The sequence below is a fragment of the Dermochelys coriacea genome, chromosome 5 (genome assembly GCF_009764565.3).
Source record: "Dermochelys coriacea isolate rDerCor1 chromosome 5, rDerCor1.pri.v4, whole genome shotgun sequence".
NCBI classification, from domain to species: Eukaryota; Metazoa; Chordata; order Testudines; family Dermochelyidae; genus Dermochelys; species Dermochelys coriacea.
This window is the reverse complement of record NC_050072.1, coordinates 95124039-95140655: the sequence shown is the minus strand read 5'-3', so window position 1 is coordinate 95140655 and position 16617 is coordinate 95124039. Positions and strand designations below refer to the sequence as shown.

Below are 16617 nucleotides of genomic sequence, written 5' to 3'. Positions count from 1 at the left end.
AATATCATGCATAATTTTTTTTGCCTATACTTACAGGAGGTATGTTGAAACCTTACCTGTAGATGCTGTATTTCTATTAACTGCCTCCCTCACTATTTTTCAGAGTTTATTTATTTAAAATATCAAACCAGAGTTATTTTTTGCCTCAAATAAGTGTCAAAAAAGGTTTGGATGCCTTTTTCCTCTCCTGGTCTGAAATTTTTTTTTTTTTTTTTTGATAAAATAACCTGCAAATATATTTTTTTTTTAAAGTGTGAGCTATTTATCAGCTTGTGGGCTTTGTGTAGCAAGGTAAGAGGCATTCAGCACCTGAATAATTTAAAATAAGCCTCTTAATTATCAATAAGCCCTTTAGAAGAAAGAGAAAGATTGGGCTGCCTTTCCAATGAAGTAAGGAACCATTCCAAATATCCCAGCAGTATACGTAAGCTGCATTGGTATCAGCATGAAGGCAGCCTATACAAGGTCTGCTCAGTGACTTGTGGGAAGCACTCTTTGGTATAAGCTTTATCATAGAGGTAATTTCAAAGCTTTATATCCCACCGTAGAGTGTTGGAAAGGGGGGGAAAACTTTTTAATGGGCTTTCTGTAGGACAGCTCTCTGCTCCATCAAGGGTTCTGTGGTAGCTGTGCTATCCCCAGCAATGGTGTATGCTGAATGTAGCACTCGGGTGTTCAACCTGTTAGTCCATCAGTTGATGGGACCAGCAGTGGGGAGAAAATGTAAGTTTTTAAAAAAGCATCCTCCTCTTTTCTGTTCTATTTGGGGCATTTAGCACCAATATTTGCAGTTTATTCAGCTTACAAACATCTTTGCCTTTCCCCTCTCAACATTGCTTGATTTCACATGCTTTTCAGGCTATGAAATGATAACCTTGTATCTATAAACTGCCTTTCATTCAAATGGCCCCTGAAACATTCTACAAATATTATTGACAGACTGCACAAACTAAGGCACCGATCCTGCAAACACTAATGTATGTATTTAACTTTGTGAACATCTGGATTCCCATTGACTTCAGTGAGGCTCCAAAGGTGGGGTGAGAGTCCACCCAAGCAGCTCACTTTGAAGGATCAGGGCCTAAATATCTAGGAATTGCTGTAGCCACCTCTAGGCTAGAATGCTGAAGCTGCTGTACAGACCTATGTACTTTAGCCAGTTGGAATTGAAAGGGTTGTTACAGATTCAAAGTAATTGCACCTGTATTTCCCCTCAAGGGCACACACTTAAAGGTTTCCAGCTCCAGCCTTCCCCAGTTCTGGGCAGAGACCCGCATCTTGCACTCTTCTGTGTGGAGTTTTTAAGGTTACGCAGCTCCCTGATCAACCCTTCAATATCCCCAGCAAGCCAGTCTGCCTAAAAGGCCAGCGCATGCGTTTTGCTTTCTCCCCAAGGGCTGAACCAGCATATTACTGGCAGTTACAAGTTACCACACAGGTTCTTCCAAGCAAGCACATTTATTCGTAAGGTAAAAGCATTACAGAGAAAGCGTATAAAAACAATAAAAGAACCTAAACACAGGTTACAAAACTTACCAGAGGTCAGCCCCAACTCCAGCACAGGGCTCTGGTACGTGCCAGTCCTTTAAATCCCATAACTGGGTTTTCCCTGTAGTTACAAGTTCATATCAGCCTTTGGCTCAGGAAATGGAACGAAGGCTGCAAATCTGTTTAAGCTTGGTCTGTTTATCCAAAAGTTATTTCTTTATCAGTTTGATCTCTGGAGAATCCAGTTTGAACCAGAATTTGTGGTCCTTCCTGGGAGGTGGTACCTCTCTGGAGGTGTTATAATCTGAGTGATTTGTCTTAAGCATCCTGTAGTGTTTTCATTTCCGGAAGGAGCTGTGGTAACCCTCCCCCAGTGAAGTACATACAGTCCCTGGCCCACAATGATATAAACCATTCATACACTTAATAAAATATGGTCTCCCAAGGATATTGCAGGAAGTTTCCCTACCTGCTACCGGATAACTGAGATAGGCAGAAAAGAGTAAATGGGATGACTCAGGTAATATACACCTGTCAGTCTGACATTGATCCCAGGTAAGATAATGAAGCGGCTGATACGGAACTCGATTTAATAAAAATTAAAGGACGGTAATGTAATTAATGCAAATCAACATAGGTTTATAGAAAATAAATTTTGTCGAACTAATTTGATATATATTTTTTTTTAAAAAAAGATTACAAGTTTGGTTGATGATGGTAGTAGTGTTGACATAATATATTTAGACTTCACTACATTTTGACTTAAAAAAAAAAACCCCTAGAACAATATAAAATTAACATGACACATAGCCAGCTTTTAATCCATTTGATAACTGTCAGGTGTCAAAATGTAATTGTAAATGGGAAATCATCATCAAGTGGATGTGTTTCCAGCGAGGTCCCTAACAGATTTGTCTTGGCCCTGTGCTATTTAACATTTGTATCAATGTCCTGGAAGAAAATATAAAATCATCACTGATAAAATTTGCAGATGACACAAAAATTGGGGGGCGTGGTAAATAGTGAAGAAGACAGGTCACTGATTCAGAGCAATGTGGATTTCTTTGTGAATAGGACACAAGCAAATAATGTACTTTTTAATAGGGCTAAATGTAAATGTATACATCTGGGAACAAAGAATGTAGGCCATACCTACAGAATGGGGGACTTTATCCTGGGAAGCAGTGACTTTGAAAAAAATGTGGGCGTTATCCCAATGTGACACTGTAGCCAAAAGGGAATGCATAAACAGGTGAATCTCGAGTAGCAGTAGAGAGGTTATTTTATCTCTGTTGTTTGGCACAAGCGTGACTTTTGCTGAAATACTGTGTCCTGTTCTGGTACCCACAATTGAAGAAGGATGTTCACAAATTGGAGAAGGTTCAGAAAAGAACCACAAGAATGATTAAAGGATTACAAAACATGCCTTATAGTGGTAGACTCGGAGCTCAATTTAGTTAGCTTAACTTTCTCTTCTTAAGCTAAGTGGTGACTTGATTACAGTCTGTAAGTATCTACGTGAGAAACAGATATCTAATAATGGGCACTTCTAAGCAGACAAAGGTATAACATGATTCGGTGGCTGGAAGTTGAAGCTAGACAAATTCAGGCTGGAATTTTACCAAGGGGTTTGGTGGATTCTCCACCACAGACAATTTTTAAATCAAGATTGGATGTTTTTCTAAATGATCTGCTCTGGGAATTAGTGTGTGGAAATTCTATGGCCTGTGTTTACAGAAGGTCAGATTGGATCACAGTAGGGTCTTGAAAAAAGAAAAGGAGTACTTGTGGCACCTTAGAGACTAACAAATTTATTAGAGCATAAGCTTTCGTGAGCTACAGCTCACTTCATCGGATGCGCATCCGATGAAGTGAGCTGTAGCTCACGAAAGCTTATGCTCTAATAAATTTGTTAGTCTCTAAGGTGCCACAAGTATTCCTTTTCTTTTTGCGAATACAGACTAACACGGCTGCTACTCTGAAACCTGTGATTAAGTAGGGTCTTGGAATCTATGATACATCTATGAACAGAAATATGTTGGTTAGAATTTGGCCTATTCATTGAGATTAACACCTCGCTAAGCAAATTGTGATGTGATCCTTAATCATAAAGACAAAAATGTGCAGTTTTATGTGAAATATGGTCAGAATTGCTGTTAATATTTTGCTAAAATTTAAAACAACTGGATAGTCTCTTTGGGAAAACTAGCTACTTAGCTTGCACCACTACTACTGTAGATGTCAAAAATAAAATTCATAAGTGTTTTTGATACTGTGCTCTAGCTCAAAATATGTCTCTCTCCAACTCTAAACTGAGATGTCTGTGTAAACTGTTCTTAGAAAAAAAAAAACCACTGTTGTATATGCATAGTATTACTCCTACCAATTATGTGATTAAAGCAAAACAAGCACAAACTTTTAAGTACCTGATCCTGTTCAAAAAAATAATGTATTTTGTAAAAATATTGTATTCACATAATACACGGCCAACGAAAACAAGGAAAATAACATTTGAAGTTGGCTGCTGCTTCCTGTGCACAAAGTGGAGAGAGAATTGTGATGGAAAATGTAATATTTAGCACTTGCCTATCACCTAGTTTTTGACTAGGGTTTACATGTTCAAAGAGCTGTACAAAGATTAATCTTCATTAAAACCCCGTGAGACAACTACATTAATACCTATCTTGCAGATGAGGAAACTTAAACGCACAGGTGACTTGCCAGAGAAAACGCGCTAAGTCAGAGGCAGAGCTGGGAATAAATTCATGTGTGCTGCTTTGGGCTTATGTTCTTAATGACTTGTACCTAGTTTTAAATAATCCCTGGAGATCAGTCTCTACAATTTGCACTTGTGTTACAACTTCAATATTATGTGTGTGTTTGTGTGTAAATGAATAATACATTGGGATTAATAAATTCACAGGCATGAGGAGTCAGAACTCTGTTTTACGTGGTCCAAAGCCCCTCACCCTCTGTACAGTAATTGTGCCAGGAGCACTGGGCACAGAAGCACCAAATCTACTGAACATTAAGCTTTTTAAGGTCATAGGTTACCAATGTCCTCTGCTATGTCAGAGCTTATCTGTTTCCTCCTCCACAATGAGACAGCCAGTAGTTCCTCAGAAATATTTGAAGAGACCTCATTTAGTAGTTTACGGGGAAAGCCTTGAATAATTCACACAACAAATGATTAGACAAGCATTTGTCTATCTGACTGAATTATTCTGCATGTTTGCTGAAGCAGTAAAGCAGGAGAACAGCATTTCCTTCTCCAGAGGGTTTACAGTGGTAGTATTGACCCACCTAGTTTATTGGGTTTCAGCCTTTTGTTGACATTGTTGTAAATGAAAGCAGCCTGGACAGGCACTGAGCAGCTGGGTTGGATAATTGTGAAGGATTCATGCTTGTTGCTGTTACCTCCAGTGTTTGTAGTGGGTTGTTTGCTTTGACTTTTGTTGAACTGTTGACAAAAGCATTTGATACAAATGGGAACAAATAAAGTGGTGAGATGCCAGGAGGGCTTGGCAGTAATGTTGGTTTTCATGCTGACATAAATAGGGAATGTGGACACTTATCTGAATAGGAAATGGAAGGTGTATTTAGTGTTTGTGGGCCCCGGCCCCCTCCCCCACCCCCTTCCAATTTCAATTTCTGTCAGATATCTTTTGGCAAATAAAGGTGAATAAAGCGTAGTGGAGGCACTATCACCAGTGCCTTAACTCTTCGGCAGTCGGTAATTTTTGGAGCGTCTATTTCTGGCTGGGGTTGTTATACTGGGCAAATCCAGTTCCTTGCATGAAAGGATTAAATGTAAAAAGGGGATGGGGGGGGGAAATTGGGGAGGTTGGAGGATAAATAGAACAGTATACACTGAAATAGTATAGCCAGCAAAATTGAAGTTATTTACTGGAACGCTTTTAATTTGGTTTAAACAAAATACTCTTTTGTATATTCAAATACAGAATAGCTCAGCTGTTGTGAAGCCAGAAAATTAGTGGTATTTTTAGAGAAATACCAAGAGCATGTCAACAACATAGCTTTGGATGATAATGTGGGCATTTTATTCATGGGGAATTATCAATGCAGGTTACTGGACAACATGGTGTGATTGAGAACGATTGAGCACAGGGGGAAGTGGCTGTCCTGTAAGATGATTTCATTTTGCATTTAGTCTTTCAGGAAGGGAGCAAGGAAACAGAGAGGAAGCATTTTTAAACATTTTAAGATGCCTATTGTGGTACCTGATGACAGGGGAGGTCTTATCTTTCTACCTCTCCCTGTCCCAGAACTTTCACTATTACTACTTTTTTTTTTTCCCTCTCTCTCCTTTGACAGTGCCGAAGGACTAATCAAGAATGGGACTCCATTGTGGTAGGTACAGAGTAGTAGTCATTCCCTGCCTGGAATCTAAATAGACAAGACAGACACAGGCTATATCTACACGAGTGCTACAGGGGCACAGCTGCAATGTTGCAGTTCCCTGGCTGTCATGTAGACACTTGCTACATCGACAGAAGTTGCTGTAATAAATCTTCCCCCTCTGGAGGTGGTAGCTAGGTCAAGAGAAGAATTCTTCTATCCACCTAGTGGTATCTATGCCAGGGCTTAAATGGCTTAAATCCATCTCTGGGGGTATAAGGTTTTTCACACCCATGAGCAACACAGCTAGGTCAACCTCAGTTTTAGGTGTAGATCAGGCCACGGGGTGGAGGGAATGGTTATAACACACAAGCAGAGTAAGCAATGTGATGGCAGCACATAGTATGCAAGTGTCACAAATTTTTTTGAGGGGGAAGGAGGCGATTAGTTAACAGAGTATATGCTAAATGGGAATGGAAGGAGGTCGGGGGGGTGAAGGTATGTAAGAGGGGCAGGAGTGGGGAGAAGAGGGCTGGAGCAAATAGCCAGTGAGTGGCAGGACAGAGCAAGTCAGAGAACATTCTATTGCCAAGGGTCCTGGCTTTGGCTGATTTTCCCCCCCCCCCTTCCTGGCTGGAGTCTCTGGCTGGCTCCTCTGCAGTTTTCCCACAAGGGCCACATGGGAGGCCCCACTGGTTTCTGGTACCCCCAGAGTTTGGGTATATGGGGCATTTCCCTGCATAATTCTGGGACCAGGGATGTTGGGGAGAGGGTGGCCTTGGCTGTGCCCATTTCATCCCCTCCCCACCAATGTAGCAGTCTCTGCTCTTCTTTCTGTCATCTTAACTCTATCTTGTAGCTCAGCTGTGGGGGAAGATAGTGTCCTTTGGGAAGACTACTGAAGAGAGCTATGTCTTGCATTCCTAGACACGGCCTCAGGCTCAGTTTTCTGATCTCCTCTGTTTAGGAGCATGTCTGGGCATACTTTGTCTTGTACCTGAGACTCTTAATGCATTGTCCCCCTGTCTTGAAAGTCATGGGCGGAGGAAAGCTGTCTTGAAGGACTGGGACTTTCAAATTTGATCCTGAAACATACAGGGAACCAGTGGCATTAGGGTGACCAGACAGCAAGTGTGAAAAATCGGGGCGGGGTGGGGGGTAATAGGAGACTATATAAGAAAGACCCAAAAATCAGAACTGTCCCTATAAAATTGGGACATCTGGTCATCCTAAGTGGCATGCATGTGCTGCAGCACTGATAGTATATGAGCTTGAAGGTCTTTTGTCACTCAGCCGGAGAGTCGCTACATATTGCTTGAGCTAAAGCTTTCACATAGGACTCAACCCCACGCAGAGTGAGAGACAGTTCAACGAGTGAGAGACAGTTTCAGAGTAGCAGCCATGTTAGTCTGTATTCGCAAAAAGAAAAGGAGTACTTGTGGCACCTTAGAGACTAACAAATTTATTAGAGCATAAGCTTTTGTGGCTCGTGAAAGCTTATGCTCTAATAAATTTGTTAGTCTCTAAGGTGCCACAAGTACTCCTTTTCTTTTTAGTTCAACGTGGGAGTGTCAAAGATGTAGATCACAGTGGCAAGGGCATCACCTGAGTTGAAAGGGCAGCAGGGTCTCTGGGCCTTCTGAAGATAGTTGAAGGCATTCTTTGCCACTGCTCTGTCCAGTGTGAGCTGATGTTCCAGCATGAGCTGAACGTTGCAAGGTTTTCTGTCAAAAGTATTTTTGTCTCCTGCCTTCATACAATTATAACGAAATCCCAGTGTGGGGAGAAAATTGCATGCACTTATAGGGCACCTGGATTGTTTGATAGTCACTTTTTTTTTCAGTGCCACCATAGTAATGTTATTCCTGCTCATATTTTTGTGGCTACAAAGGAAGAGAAGATATTGGAGGATGGGAATAAAATTGCCTTTTACAACTGCCACAGCTGAGATTCCAGTTCTGCTACATGTAGTATGCCTGGGGACTGCTGCATCCCCACAGAGCCGATCTTACTTCAGGGGGTGCAGCAGTCTGCCCCACTTGCTAAACACTGCGGGATCAGGGGCTGAATTGCTGATTAATCCTACTAATATAAAAAGAAAGTGAAGAAATATCAAGCCATTTCCTGTGCCTGAGGGTTTAGAAGAATTGGTGGTGATGTTACTGTAAATAGATTATGCACAGTGCATCCCAATAGAGCTTCTTCTGCAAAAGTATTTTCTCTGGGTCTCCAGGGAATATCCTGAACAAGTCCCAGGTGGCCTTAAGAAGTTCTTGTAGCAAATTTAAAACTTGAATGAGGAAAAAGTGAGGAGAAATCTGTGAAAGGTGAACGCTCAAAGCAAACAAAAATAAATATCATACCCAGAATTCTGTCTTGAGAGCATTTGGGAAATCCATTTTTGGATAAACTAGCTAATAAGAGAAGGTAGGGAAACAATTTTGTAAATATTCTAGGGCTGTGTCTGTTTCTTAACACAGATGGATCAGTCTCTGATTTCATATGAAATCTATTCCTCCTATGGCTGCTGCACGGAGTCAAGGAAGTGGCACTAGAAAAAACTTTTAGATTAATCAGCTTTCCCTCAAAGACCTGTAGGTTGTGCTCAGAGCAGTCGTCTACTAAGAAGAACAATAGGCTTGGAAAGTCTGAAACTGAAACAAGGGGGAAGTTGTGTTTGTTTGTGTGGGAGTACTGGTAAATGGTCACAGGACCAAGCAGGAGAGAGAGATGCGGTATGCTGCTTAGATCTAGTTTGGTCTTGGCCTCCTTCACATCATAAAAGGATACATTAAGGTGTAAGATGTCCTGGTGTCAGTTAGGTGGGGAATAGAATCCTAAAGTGACCAAGTAGAAATGAGAGCATACGTGTGAAAGTTCTAAGTAATTTAACATGGAAAAGTGTAAAGTAATGTGATTAGGTTTGGTACACAACCTTATAGCAAAAAAGGCCTTCATTGGCAATTTGCCATGAGCCTCTGGGCTGCACTGAATTTGCATATGATTTACATTGGATTTTAATCAGAAAAATGCACATGCTACATTTGTTTTTAATGTATACAGTGCTATAAGTGTAAACAGGGCTTTACACAAAACACAATGAAAAACAACATATACTTTAAAGGCTGCAGTAAAAAGAAAGTCAGTGGGAAGACAGCCCTGTATCTGTGAAATCAGCGTATTTGTACATATGGTTCTATCTTGGAGGTGGCCACATGCATTATGGAATACAGGTTTGAATTTATTAAGCAACTGCAGGGTTTTGTTTTGTTCACATGCCTGATAGGAAAGGTTTGTTTAAAAAATAAGTATTTCCAAAGAGATTTGCATAAATAGCCACCGCTGCCTTGATTGACTGACTGTCTGGCACTCAGTTGCTACTTCTAGAAAATCTATGTTTCTTTCATGAAACTTTGTTTGGAGTCTTATATGGCAGTCAAATTTTGGATGAATTGTGGCTTCAGCTACTTTAAGTCCAGCTGAAGATAACTTTGTGTCCATTGCAAAAATGTTTGGTCTTTTACAGTTCACAAGACTATCTACTTAATTTAGATGTAGGCAAACTAAAACATGGGCCAAAGGTACTAACCTGTAGGTTTGTAGCATGGCCAGAAGATAACATATCTGGGCACTAGCAGACCAAGTAGGAATCAAACTCTATAGTTAAGGACCCCTATACAGAAGAAGGACTCATCTTGTTGATATCGTTGGGCAGTAGCTTGATAACTACCCCTGGGAGTAACCAAGGTGATATTTCATAGGACATGAGACAGTCTCTAAAGTAAATAGGTCCCAAATTGCTGTAAGGCTTTATAACTTTAAACCAAGCACTGAAATTCCACCTAGAAACCCACAGCAGTGTTTTGTATTTTCAGTGTAAAAGTCCCTCTTAATAGCAGAGAACATTGCTACCTGCTTAACTTCACTGTCCTGTTGGTATATGTGGAGAACATATACCAGTCTTGGCTGGAAGTGACAAAAAACATGGCTAATTGTAGCAAGATCTCTATTGAAAAGTAAAGGGCACACTCCTCTCACCGAGCATAGGAGGAAAAAGTGCATTTGACATAAACGGCTACCAAAGCAGCAGATGATCTAAGAAGACCCCTTACTTGTCAACCTGTGTTACAAATTATAGCCATTCTCCCTTACTGTCACTGTAGCCATTATAACCTTCACCAGTTCTTCTGCCTGTTTACCCCAACTAGCAGCACGATGTCAGTCTTGTCTGGATTGAACCCTCATAGCCAAACCCTGAAGTTCAACAATAATATACATATTTGGTCACCTAAATTATTGGGCACTCAGGATTTCTTAAAATCAAGTTGCTTACATAAATGTCTGCATATGGGCTTAGGCACCTAACTTTAGGCAGCCAATTTTGAACATGTTGGCCATAGAATCTCCAATTAGCTGGTCAGAGTGGTGGGTTGAGAAGATGGAGAGCACATTGCAATATAAAGGTACCTTTTCGGTGCTTTCTCGGAAGTCAGTAATCAATGTATCTTGGGTTGATTATATTTCTTGGGCCTTTGACTTCCATGTGTTTGTTTAATCCAGTGTACAGAATTACCTTGTAAATAGGAAATGCACTGAAATCGTCATTTAAGTAAATTTATTAATGCTAGCTTCTCAGGGTTCATCCCAAACTGGAATGAACACTTTTCATTTTTATAAATAAATGAAACATTATGGTTTCCAAGACAACCCAGATGAAATATCTGGCTTTGCTATAGGAGCTAAACCCACACCAGAGGCATTGTTATCTTTATCCCTGCTGGGTAATTTGTACACTGCAATAGTTTGTTTGGAAACATGCCTGTTGTTGTTTAAAATGTACTAAATGCTAGATTAGAGTACAGAAGCTTTTTTTTATTTTGTTTTGGTTATACAAGCTTGTTTCTAAACCATTTAAAATAAAGAGTTTGAGTATGAATGGTATTTAAAAATCTTTCACATGGTGTTTTTAAAACAGATCAATTTCAGCATTAAAATGTTAGAAATTCAGCCAAGGAAAATTCAGCTCAGGATTGTATAACTGTAATGATAATATATTATACCCGTCTTCCTTCAAGTGATTGTAACAGCAGAGTTGAACCTGGTGACTTAATTTAGAAGTGTTTGCCAAAACACTGTTTTAGGCAGATTACTGCAGTCTTTTTTTAACAAAGCCAAAAGGAAAGATGGATCATATTATGAAGTACTTAAATAAGAGAATAGTCTTCTCAAAGCATCTAAAGATAACTCATTTGAGTAGAACAGAAGGTCATGTGTATGAATGCCAGTTATCACACCTAACTACTTGGCTGGATATAGGGGAGTACGAGACATGGAGTTCTGTTTTTCAGTTGTTCTAGTCTAAATTAAAATTTTATTGGCTGCTCATTCCTGACATCAAAACATTTTTAGCTAGACCTAAAGTGAGTAATTGATCATGCTTTTAACATTTAAAAAATTGAGTGACCTGTCTACTATAAAAAATGAAAGGCACAGCAAAATAAAAGCTACTGCTGCCTCTTGCATAATTCTTAGATGTTAAAGAGTCTGTTGCACATCAAAAAGTTGGCACAAGCACTGTTTTATATATTATTTACCTGCTGTTTTGAAGTAGGTGTGGTATGTATAGTGGATTCACTTTGGGTTCTGACTCGGATGGTAATGCTTCAAGACGGCTGGAAGAGTTCTTCTCCCATAACGCTATCCGCAAGAATCCTTGGCTTAAAGAGCTATTGGGAAAATTCTTTGTGTGACAAATTGGGCTTTCAGGCCCCAATTCAGGAAAGCACTTAAGCACATGCTTAAATCCCACAGACTTTTTAGCTATTTTTTGCCTAAAGTTTAACACATGCTTGAGGGTTTCACTGAATAGGGATAGTTTCCTGAACTAGGGCCTCTTCTGACACAGCTATTTTATATTCCTAAGGAAATGCAAAATAGATGAAGTCAGGCACTGGTAATGTGCTTGAATGTTGTTTTGGCTGGAAAGCAGAGCAGTAGTGATCAAAGTTTAGTTTCTTGGCAATATTTCATTGGAATTTCATATAGTATGTTGCATACAAATAACAGAGACATGGATTTCAGCAAAAAGAACAGGAGTACTTGTGGCATCTTAGAGACTAACAAATGTATTGGAGTATAAGCTTCCATGGGCTACAGCCCACTTTATCGGATGCATAGAATGGAACATATAGTAAGATATATGTGTATATATACACCGATAAGTTGGAAGTTACCATACAAACTGTGAGAGGCTAATTAATTAAGATGAGCTATTATCAGCAGGAGAAAAAAACTTTTGTAGTGATAGTCAAGATGGCGCATTTAGACAGTTGACAAGAAGGTGTGAGGATACTTAACATGGGGAAATAGATTCAATATGTGTAATGACCCTGCCAGTCCCAGTCTCTATTCAAACCCAAGTTAATGATATCTAGTTTGCATATTAATTCAAGCTCAGCAGTTTCTCATTGGAGTCTGTTTTTGAAGCTTTTCTGTTGCAAAATTGCCACCCTTAAGTCTTTTACTGAGTGGCCAGAGAGGTTGAAGTGTTCTCCTATCGGTTTTTGAATGTTATGATTTCAGCCTTGCTCAGTACCTCATGTTCATATTTTTAGTACCCAATTAATGCAATAATTAGTTAATAAATTCATTGAGTGTTCAGCTTTAGAAGGTGGCTGTCCAAATAGTGTAAAGACAGGTCTATACTACAAATTTGCATCAGCACAACTGCGCTGGTAAAACTATTATTATAATTTTGATTGTCCCAAATCATTTCTTCAGCAGGTCACATTAATTATTGTTTTTATTATTAATGTATCAGTAAAGATACTTTACAGACAGAAAATCAAGGTTTTTTTGCCCCCAAGCAGCTTAGATGCACCAGGGGTGTAAGGGATGAGAGCCACAAATTTGAAACCTGAGACTAGATGCCTTCCCACCCCCATGAATGTAACCTGAGTTAAAAAGAAAGTCAGTATTAGGGAACTGAAAAGGGGAGGGGAGCAAAGTTTTATTGTTTAGAATGCATGCTGAAAGAAATCAAAAGCAATGCCTCATGAGTCTGCCTTCAGAAATGAGCTGTGTGGTTTGAAACAAAAGAAAGCTAATTAGTGCTTGGTTATCTCCTGATCAAAGCCAGGAGTCAAATAGGGAGTTCTCATCTCTGGAGGATATTGCTAATACCGATCTACAGGAAAAAGAGAATCCACTTAACTGTCCCCGAGAGAGTGTACAGCTTGGTCATTTTTGTTTTGAAACCTTTGGCACAGACTTTGTTTTTTGTCTAATAATCTCTATGCCTGGTTCTGATGTGATTTCTACAACCCCTTGTTGTTTGAGACCTTATTGCAGGAAAGTATTCACATTCCGCTTATTTTTTTTGCTGTATAATATACAATCCAAAATTAAATTGTACGTATTTTACTGTGCTTAGGGGTTTTTTTTTAAAGAGAGGTATAACCAAAAGATTGATTATTTTTCAAAGGGATTCCTCAATACTACTTATACTCTTTTTGATGGTATAAAACACTCTTTTTAGCATTTTCCTACTATTCTAAAACTATTATTTTGTCTAAATTCAGTTGCCATAAAAATGCATTTATCACTAGAGTCCTTGAACCATCCTGGGCTTTGGAATTATTTTGTCAGTCTTTGTTTTTTTTGAAGACTTTCTAAAGATAGTAAGTGCTTTTGCTCCTGAGTTGCAGAATTCAGAGCCAGTAAGACAAGCTGATGGCTATCATTCTTTCTGTCTTTCACGGTGGTAAGTCCACAGTTAAATTGCTGTACTGAATGCTCTGGCTAGTTGAGCTGCTTCTCTTATCCTGTGATTGCTCTCCCTCTTACTAGCTTACTCCCCTTTCTTAGTTTTCATTTTGGTGGTGCTGCTCTACATGTCTCAGGTATCTGCCTTAGGAAATTGCATAAAAGGTCATTAACTGGAACCCCTAAACGTTTGAGAACAGAACAGAGGATCTGATGTTTCCTTGGCTTTTGTATTATTCTTCGGATTCCCAGAGATGGTTATGTTTACCCTCAATTTTTTGAATCTATATAACTTTGTGACCTTTGGCCCATCTGCTTTAGTCCAGAGTAACTGCTGGTATTTTATATGTTGGGGCTACTCTCATACAGACTAATTCTTGATATTGGAATGTGCTTTTTGTTTTTGTTTTTTATTTCTCTTTCTAAAACACCAGAAATGCAATTTGTGGTTGAGTTCTGTCTGTCTTCCTTTGCTCTCACACACCTTTATTACTCTAGAATGCTTATTGTTTCAGACATCATTAGGGCTGATCCTTTGCAGCTCATGTACACCCTTGGGCTCTCTCTCACCGTGTCATGTTCTCTGTTGCACATATAATTGTGTGTGCTAACATGTCCTTGAAACTCTTTATTCTATTCAGATTTATTTTCGAGTATGTGGTCTAGTCTAGGGTGTGTTGAAGCTTTCTTAAAAATGGAAGAAATTGAAACGCGTTGGGTGATATAGAAAGGACCCTGTGGATTGCTTTATGGATTAGAATGGAAGCTGTTTGACTAGGGCTTGGCTGTTGCCATCAGTTAACTTCAATATTTACAAGCTGGCAGATGTGGACAAGAGCAGACTGGATGGAAATGCTGCACAAATTTGTGTGCCATCCTTACACAGGGGCCATTCTAGTTTCTGTGTTGTACCAATTTTAAAATATATGTTGTTGAGCTGTAATTGCTGAACCTTGCAGCTCCTATAAACTGATCCAGAAGAGGTTTTTATTTTCCACAACTTTTTTTTTCTAATATTCTACCTCCCATCCGTTTCTTTATTCAAACTGCCTTGCTTACCAAAAGATGCCTGTTATCCTTGCTACACTCCTTCTTGTATCTGTGCTTGGATATCCTTTCCCCTTAACCTGTCTTTTGTCTTTGCTTCAGAGTTGTGCTCCTTAACTACTTCACTGCTTGTACTTATGTGCATTGGTTCTTTTTTTTCTATCTTTTGACCCTCAAAGTGTAAGTAAGGGATTAGGCCTTACCCGTGTTGTATCTCTCAGTCAGTGATTACAGAGGAAGCTGTATTTTAAAGGATTTATTTTAAAGATCCACCTGTGGAAGCCTAGCTATCAGCTGCTGCCATTGCTTGAAACACCTCTTTTCCTTACCATCCTGCACTTGCATACCAGGAGAGGCCAGAGAAGCAACAGCCCATGCTGATAGAAGTATGCTTCAAAATTGCCTGGTATCTCTGCCCTCCACTGTGTAGCCTAGTTTTATAGCAAAACTGAGATGATACAGGTCTTCAAATATTTGACTGGAATTAGTACACAGCCAGTTTATGAATGCAGCATTCAGACTCCGGAGTAGTGATATGTTAATTTTGAATTTATCACCATTATTGTAACTATGATTAAAGATCTAGACTTTGATGCCTTCAGATCATTCCTTCTCATTTAATTAGATTACGTGAAATGTTATAGTGGTGCTGCCAGAGCAACTAGATCATCAATGTAAAAAGCATCTTTTGATATTTTGTATATTTTTAATTTTGAAACTATTTGAGTTTGGAAAGTTAACTGCTGCGTGTACACATTTTCTTTTTATTCCAGATTTCTTTGACTGTTTAGTTGCTCTGGCAGAGACACTAAACATCTAGACTTTGATGTTTTATGTGACAGTCTTATCCACTAATTAACTTCATTAATTTTGCAATTAGTGAAGTAAATTAGTGGGTAAAAATGCCATATAAAACATCAAAGTTTGCATTTTTAATTATAGATTGTGTAAAAAATAATCATCACAATCTTGGCTTACTTAACTCAATCCAAGTAGCTCAGACAGGCCATGTGATAAGAAATAGCTTTGTACTGTGGCTTTCCTAGCTTTTTACATTAAAAGCTACTGAGACTGTCCATCTGAGTTCAGAGAATCTAGCTACAGAGAAAAAGCAGCAAATGCTGATTCAGTCAGGTGGGACTGAGTGGGAGTTAAGGTGCTGACTGTGTAAACAGAGTGAATGACTAGAGTTGTGGGAAATGGAAGGTGAAAATATTCAATAAGTTTACTTAAGCCTTGTCTGTACTAGAAAGAAAATACCTGGATAGACATAGCAATTCCAGCAAATCCTCTTCGTGTAGACACATTATGATTTCCCCCCACTCCTACCCAACATAGCTATGCTAGTGAAAGCCTGGTGTAGACAGAGTTATACTAGTAAACGCAGTCCTTTGCCAATATGGCTTAATTCGTTCAGGGAACTAGTATTTTTCTGTCAAAAGAATTTTCCTGTAGTATAAGCTCTGTCTAAATTAGGAGGAATACAGGTATAGCTATACTGGCAAACGCTTCCTTGTGTAGACAAGGCAAAGACCTCAATGAATTAAGAGACCTCTTTCATATAAGAAGCACAAGCTAAACTATAGAATGGCCACTGAAAATATAAAGGCAGTTTGATGTGGAACAGTTCTGCCTAAAGTCTATGAGGATAACATATACACGAAAGGCAGGTTGGTTTGAATTTTGAAGAAGGTAGGAGGTCTCAACTCAAATCAAACATCAGACTGAGTCCTTGAGGGAAATCATTGAAGCAAGATTCAATAGAATGAGTAGAAAATGCACTGGACTGAGACCTGGGATGTGTTAATGGTGGAGAAGATGAAAGAATTTTACATCGGAGGGGACAGGAAGTAACAGGAAGGCAGAAGGAAAAAATGTTCAGATACTACTGAAGGGAACTCTCTCTTTTTAACAAGATTCCATCCATGTCTACACAGCAAACTTTGGTCAATGCAAGCT

At 39.3% G+C, this 16617-nt stretch overlaps 1 protein-coding gene across 14 annotated transcripts in view; it reads left to right on the top strand.

Moving 5' to 3' along the window:
• LOC119855647 (transducin-like enhancer protein 4) overlaps positions 1 to 16617 on the top strand; it is a 123841-nt gene that overhangs the window by 80663 nt on the left and 26561 nt on the right. For 5 of the 14 annotated variants that reach the window (XM_043514549.1, XM_038402087.2, XM_038402092.2 and 2 more), the window contains one exon: positions 5824 to 5859. The exons of the other annotated variants lie outside the window; for them this stretch is intronic. In XM_043514549.1, the coding sequence (XP_043370484.1) occupies positions 5824 to 5859 (36 nt within the window). The remainder of the gene's footprint in view (positions 1 to 5823; positions 5860 to 16617) is intronic. 14 annotated transcript variants of the gene reach the window in all.